The sequence below is a fragment of the Hibiscus syriacus genome, unplaced genomic scaffold, assembly GCF_006381635.1.
Source record: "Hibiscus syriacus cultivar Baekdansim isolate YM2019G1 unplaced genomic scaffold, ASM638163v2 tig00110009_pilon, whole genome shotgun sequence".
Taxonomy (NCBI): Eukaryota; Viridiplantae; Streptophyta; class Magnoliopsida; order Malvales; family Malvaceae; genus Hibiscus; species Hibiscus syriacus.
This window is the reverse complement of record NW_024062561.1, coordinates 3,312,650-3,320,061: the sequence shown is the minus strand read 5'-3', so window position 1 is coordinate 3,320,061 and position 7,412 is coordinate 3,312,650. Positions and strand designations below refer to the sequence as shown.

The 7,412-nt window shown below is 33.5% G+C and overlaps 1 protein-coding gene across 1 annotated transcript; it reads left to right on the top strand.

Moving 5' to 3' along the window:
- The first annotated feature begins 2,917 nt into the window (after positions 1-2,917).
- LOC120212292 lies at positions 2,918-6,559 on the top strand. Its single transcript, XM_039210653.1, has 7 exons — positions 2,918-2,935; positions 4,712-4,797; positions 5,080-5,357; positions 5,394-5,730; positions 5,815-6,030; positions 6,121-6,247; positions 6,357-6,559. Exons 1-6 carry the CDS (start codon positions 2,933-2,935, stop codon positions 6,209-6,211), a joined length of 1,011 nt encoding a protein of 336 aa, XP_039066584.1. The 5' UTR covers positions 2,918-2,932; the 3' UTR covers positions 6,212-6,247; positions 6,357-6,559.
- The last annotated feature ends 853 nt before the right edge of the window (positions 6,560-7,412 follow it).

Below are 7,412 nucleotides of genomic sequence, written 5' to 3'. Positions count from 1 at the left end.
CCATGATAGTAACCTTTTTCTCGTCTTGCCTCTGCAACCTTTGCCAACCCATTTTTGAAAAGTTGACTTTTGATGTACTTGATTGTGGGCACCACGTCTTCTTGATTGAATGTGACACCTAGTTGCCTTGCAGATTGTTCTCATTTTCGTCTCTTGTATTACAACCCCTTTATCCATTAATGCAAATTATTTATGTTTAACGAACACGTTTTTGTGGATCAGCACCTCTTGCATTATGTTATGAAAATGCAAATGCAATGCAAAAAATGATGAAAAAATGACACAAACAAAAGAAGGGAGATAAGTTAGTGTAAGCAAACAAAAAAGTGAAATTAGTTAGTATAGGTAAGACAATTGGTACAAATAAAAATGTCATTCAAATATGAATATAACACCTACCCCATCATGATATCTACCCAAACAAGCTTTAATTAAATAATATTCCTACCCGGACATGCTATCTACCCAAAATGATTTTTTCAAGAAATTAATCCTAACTGCATGGTATCTAGTTTGCATGATGTCATTCAACAAAATTTAAAGCAAAAGGAAAGGTTCAGAAACACTACTCCTTTGTGTACACTTAATTTGGTTACCTACTAATGGACAGAGGTTCGGTATGACTATACCTATGGTGACCGTTCTACAGTTCACTATATGCATGGTTTCAGCTATATGAGAAAAAAGGTAATCAAATTATCCTTGATGCCGGTGCCTCATTGGGCTGTCAAACCCTCAATCCTCACCCATTATAGGCTTAAGTGGATCGAGTTCAATTCGAGTGGATACATTCCCTTATGTCTATGCGGAGAATAAATTCACACGAAGACATAAGGTATATGAATCTCACATGTTACTTGTTAGGCCTGCATGGGGAATAAATTCTCACGAAGGCGTCGCTTTCACCCCCCACTTAGAAAGGGTTCAGAGCTCGGGTATAGAGCTTATGTTATGCACGTGATGTATGTGAGGAGGAACATTCAACCCTTTGACTCAAAAGGAAAACGAAACCACTCGACAAACTTGGAAAGATCTGAAAGAAAAGATTCAAATGTTAGTATGACAAATAAAAAAAATGAAACAATTAAAAACTTCAATAAAAGGATCATAGGTTAACTAAAGACTCGAACTCATAATTTCCACCAAACGACAATGTGTAAACGACTAACAGCCTGACTCTCTAAAAAGTCCCTAGCGAAGTTGCCAAGTTGTTATAACCATTTTTAGGTGGAACAATTATTTATTATTTAAAAGCGGTTACGACTTTTAATTTTACAAAATTGGCAGTTTTGAATTAATTTGGAATAAATTGGAAAGAGTCGCCATCGACCTTTGTGTTAGGTAGGTCGAATACCTAAAAACATTTTTTTAAAACAATTTTTAAAAAAAAATCATTTTTAAGATAAAAAGCTGGTCTGCGTTTACAAAGATTCGATTAAAACGGGTTCGGGAGTCGGTTACATGTGGGGAAGGATTAGCACCCCCACAACGCCTAAAATTGGTATTGTGTTGCCTACACGTTGTCATAAATAGTGGAAATCATGAATTGAATATAAAGTTAAAATATGATCCATTTATTGAAATTTAATTAATTTTCTTCAAATTAATTATTTAAAGAAAATCCTTTTACACAATTGATATTTATAAACTTAAAAGACCAAAATGGAAACTTAATGGATTAATTAGCAAAAACAGGAACTTAAAGGACTAAAGTATAAAATCAGAAACTTAAATGACTAAAATAGCAAAAAAAACATTTAAGGGACAAAATAATAATTAAAAAAAATAGAATCAAAATTACCAATATTAAAAAATACATGTACTAAAAATGGAAATAATCCATAAATAATAATTAATCTTAAATGCCCAAATAATGACTAAAATAAAATAACTAAAAATATTGGGACCAAAATCAAACATTAATAGACATGCAATAGTCAACTAGATAAGGACTAAAATAATCTAACATGAAAATACACAGCTTAATTATAAATAAAATAAGAAACGATGACTCATGCTTAAATAAAACCATAAAATATTTAAAGGTAAATAGGGACGAAAATAAAACATAATTAACATAAGAAATCAATACAAAAAATATTAAAAGTTTCATTGATGATAAGGATTTGAAAATTACAAACCATGGAGGGTCTACTTCACAAATATTCCATACATGAAGCATTAAAAAAATTTGCTTGGTATTTGGCCAGGAAACCAAACAATGCAGGGTGAGAACCCCTCCCTTTTCTTTTCTCATCATTTTCCTTCTCTCCCCCCGGTTCCTCCTTTTATGGTTGTAGGGTAGTGGTGGAAGTGTAGTGGACTAGTGGTGGAGTAGGTAAATGTTTTGGTAGGATTTGGTTTATTATTTTTTAATGGATTAGTGGATTTAGGTTAGATTATGATATTGGTAGGGTAAATATTTAGTTTATTTAGTGGTTTAAGTTATAATTAATAATTATAAATAATAATAATTAATAATATTTTTTAAATTCGAATTAAAATTTGTGTCTAAAATACTATTACTCAAATAAAGATCATGAAGTGAAAGAAATGGTCCTAAATACTATTTTAAAATTATTTTATGGCAGAATTTAGTTCATAAAAAGGCACGATTTTTAGTTTGCTGGCTCGAAATGAAAAACATGAAAAAGAAAATCAGGATTAAATCGAGTTAATGGAAACTAAATTGATAAACAAAGAGAACGAAACCCCGAAAATTTGATGCGTTTCCGATTAAACCGAAACTGAATTGGAGAATGATCATCTTCTGTTTTGATTTTTCTTCTACCTTCTTTTTACTCCCATTTCCCATAATGGTTTTCTTTTTTTAAGACTTTCTTCTTTTGGGAAAAATAGAATTTTTTCTCAATTTCTATAAAACCCTATAAGCTTATTTCTTTTGGCCAGGCACCTTCAGTTCGTTTCAATCATGGTGAGTTTTTCCCTTCATTCAATTTAAAGAAAGGTTTCTGGTTTTTTTTTTTTTACTTTACTCTCTTTTTCTTCAATTTTTATTTGCATTTTTCTTTATTAGTCTTATCGAATACAAGATAGTATATATTCGAAAAACTCTTTAGACATCATGTTCGAACCGAATACCTAATAACAACATTCTCTTAACCACCGAGGTTGTTTAGTTCATGTCATTTGCTTGATTTTGAATGAAATGAATCATGAGTTCTTTTTATCTTCTTAATTTCCTTTTTTATGGGTTTTACTGAGAATTCTTGGGTAGGTTTTTAACAAATTCAAGCACTGAGACGATTTGTTGGGCTTCGGGTTAGAGTAAAGAAGAGTCTTAGAACAGTATTTGATCTGAAAAGTAGGATCTTTTGTTGTTCTTCAACAGTAAAATTGCTTGGGCTAGTGATCTTTTCAATTCATACACAACTCCAGTTCTAATATTTTATGTTTCCTTAAGGTAATGATGGAATTGTAACTTGGATATATTGTTGATTTCATTACTGTGAATGTTTGAGCATACTTTAATGTTGGTTAAACTGGAACTGAGGTAGCAGCTTTGGCATGGAATCTTAGGAATCACTTTTTATTTGTCATGTGTATGTTGTTCAAAATTTTCTGTTTGTCTTTCGAAACATTTGGGAATCTTAGTTGAATGGTATCCGACTTGAATTTTGCTGAAGTTACTGAATTCATTTTCAGAAGCTTTGTGTTGAACTAGTTTGAAACTAAATTTGAATTCAAGTACCACGTTGGTCGATAACCCCACCTCCGGCACACACACTAATCCACCTTCGATCATTTTATATGGATTTCTTTTTTTCTATTTTTCTGCTATTTCAAATGCTACTTTTTTAAATTTTTTTGGTTTCTTCGCGCATTTCATCTTAAATGTACTTTGATTGTGGCTTGAAAGGTACCTTTCGCCAAACCATTGCATAATGCTATTTTTATTTTCTTGCTGTTGCAGTTTTCATATCCATGCTATGCACAGAGAAAAGATGCCAAAGAATGGAATAAAACTATATAATAAAAAAGACACAAAAATCTTCAACCATTCAAGTAATTTTATACTACTTGTTAGGAGAAAAAGGGAAAAATATCTCTATTTTTGTAATATTAGTTTCTTTATATATGAGAGAAAAACTGTTTTCCGGAAATTGGAAGAGACGTGGCTCTATTTTAAAGGTTTGAATAATTACATTTCAAGCCGATTGTTTACAGCGGGTAAAATGATTATAAGATATAGATCATTTAGAAAATGAATACTTTGATAAACAGGGATTGCTTCCCATCAGACTAATACATTTGGAGTAACTAGGGAGATATATATAAAGTGAGGATAACTAACACTTTAGTGAAATAATAATATTGTTATTTTACTTGGTTATGATTGATTTTTTCATTTACTTGCCTTTTTGCTGCATGTTGCGATCCTGACGAACTGTAAAGTTCTCTTTTGGATAAAAGAAGACAAATGTTGGTGATTAAATATTGTTTGTCCTTCCTGTTACGGAAGTGAATTCTGTGTTTGTCAAATGGTGTAGAATCTATTACCTCCCCTTCCAAAATGTTACTTTTACTCATCTCAATTGTCTGAATTTATATTGTTTGTAATTTGACGTCTGTTTGTCCTACTCATAATGGATTTAGCTTCTGTGATGTCATCAAAGTAGCGTTTTCGACCCTAGAAGTGGAATTTTAGCACAGTTAGCATCTAGTAACCACGTGCTTTTGGTTATTGCAGGGGACTGTATGTCAAACGTGTGGTGACCGGGGCTTCTCGGTGGCCTTGATTTACTGTGATAAGTGTCAGGCCTATGCTGTACATCGGTAAATGGCAACATTGCATTTATCTGATACTCAACATACTTGTTTTAGGAAGCATCACATGGACATGAAATCATATAGTTTTTATATTTTTTTTTAGTGTCAAAGGAAGAGTTTTATGATTTTTCTTGCGACTACTGTAATGATGAGACATGTTAGATTTGAGACTGCAGCATTTACCAATTTTTTAATTTGGCTCAGTAGGTTGAATCTTTATTAAACCTATTATTCTTTTATGTTTGTTTTTACTAATTTCCTCTTCTATAATGTTCTTTCCTCATCCAGTTATTGTCTATTTAAATTACCAAAAACTTTTGAGGAGCATGTTGTTTGGTTCTGCATCGACTGTGAACCGAAGGCTGTGGTATCCTCTAGTCTCCAGCAGGCTCTTGCTGCAACTGGTCCTCAATCAAGATTGAAGGACAGTATTGTTGGAAAATCAAAGAGGAAGGATGACATCAAGTTAAAGAAGAAGAAGAAGAAGAAGAGAAAGAAGAATACAAAGAAGAGTGAATATGACTTTGGCTCGTTGGCTGTATCAAATGTGCAAAGACAAAGTAGCCCTTTGCTTCAACCCCTTGAGAATCTTGAGAAAGATGAGACAAGAGGATCACCGATAGTGGGTGGGCCTAGCTCTAATGTAGAAGCTAGACTTACTGAAGCTAAAACTTCTTCTCCAAACTCTTGTTCACATTCAAGAGGATTTGATTGGATTAACATTGATGATGGAGCTGGATCTGTAAATAATAGTATGCCTCTTGTAGCCATCAATGAGCATTTAAACATCAGCGAGCATAACATTTCGTATGGGTGGAGGGAATTGGATGGAAAATATTCAGATGATGTGGCTGGACGCACTCATGCTGTAGCAACCAGTAAACAAATACCAAGTAAAATTTATGTACCTGCACAGCCAATATTTGAATCGATTTGGAGGTAAGCTTTTTGTTTTCTTTTTATATTTATGCTCATACATTGTTGGATAGAAGAAGCTCATGTGCCCCATTGTTTTTCTGACAGGGGAAGTTTTGATATCCCTGTTGAAAACCTTACCATTGGAGTTGTAGCCCATTTGTCTAGCTTAGCATGCTTGAAAGTTTGTGAGACGGCAGAATGCTTACCTCAATTGCTTCTCCTTGAATTGCTTCCAAGATGCGACGTGTGGCCAAAAGGTTTTGAGAAATCAGGGCCAAGTGATGAAAGTATTGCTCTTTATTTCTTTCCAAGTGATGAAAGGTGTTTTCTTATCTCAATGATGTCATCATCCTTGTCTGGTGCAGACTTCTGTACCTTCTTTTTTTTATAAAAGAAAAATCACATTTACAGGGAAGCAAAGATATTTGACATCCTAATAGATAAGATGATTGGCAAAGATCTTGGCATCAGAGCTGTAGTTGAAGATGTAGAGAACTCTTAGTTTACACGTCTTACTCGTTGCCTGTGAACTTTCAGAGTGAGTCTAGATATCCATTACCTCATGTTTAGTTTAAATGAACATAATCTAAGAGTGTTTGAACTTGGGATTGTTGAAAAAGAGCTGATCATTTATTTGGTTTGTACAGGGTTCCAGGGGAAGTTGTATTTTTGGGGTGTGTTTAGGGCAAAGCAACCTTCACATCTAATAAATGGTGAGGAGAAAAGCTGTGTGACGGGGGATTCATGCAGTCCCGTTAGTCCGTTATGTGATAATGGCAGCTCTCTTTTTGGGTATGGCAACTCCTGAATTGCTCATCTTTTGTTTCAAAGGGGTTGTGCATATGTAGATTAGAATGGATGGGGTAGGGATCTAAATGTTTTATCGAATGTTCCAACAACTTGAATGACAACATCTATGAAGTTCCCTAACTCTGTTAGGTTCTTGTCGTTATGAAATCCATTACAACATGTTATTTTAGGCATAATGACAAATTCAGACTTAAATATTCATATCATAATAAATTTTTAACTGTGGTGATGGATAATGGATCCAGAAATATTTGAGGGTGAGTAAAAATGAAATGTTTAGGTATCCAACCATATCTACCCAAAATGTCGATTATGACTCCGAAAGCTAAATATTCCGTTAAATTCAAGATTCCAATCGGGCTCAAGGAACATTCTAACAATTGCCCACAACCATTCTTATCTCCTTGCTTACTTTTCAGATCAACTGAGTAGGGTTCCAATTATTCATATCGAATCTATTGTTTCTTTCAACAATACTGCCTCTCCCAATAACATTACCAACTGCCATATAACTTTCGTTTTAAACTGCCCCAACAAGTTTGCTTAGATACAAGGATGTTCAGGTTTCGATTTTCGACAGTAGTAAATATTGCATTCTGAGGATTAGTTCGGAGAAGACGTTGGAGTGGTGACAGCTACAACAGGAAGTTGGTGGCACCAAGAGTTTTTTTTTCCAGACAATGAAAATAAAATGAAAGTAAAAAGAAGAAAATAAAAAGTAGATTTCAAGTTGGTTGGCGTAGTGATTATGTTACCAGTTTACACCCTTCATGCATTCGATCGAGTCGAATCAAGTCGAATAATTTCGAGTTATTCGAGTTGATGAGTCATATTTTATAACTCAAACTTGATTTGAAAATTTTTCGAGTTGAGTCAAATCTAGTTTCTAATTA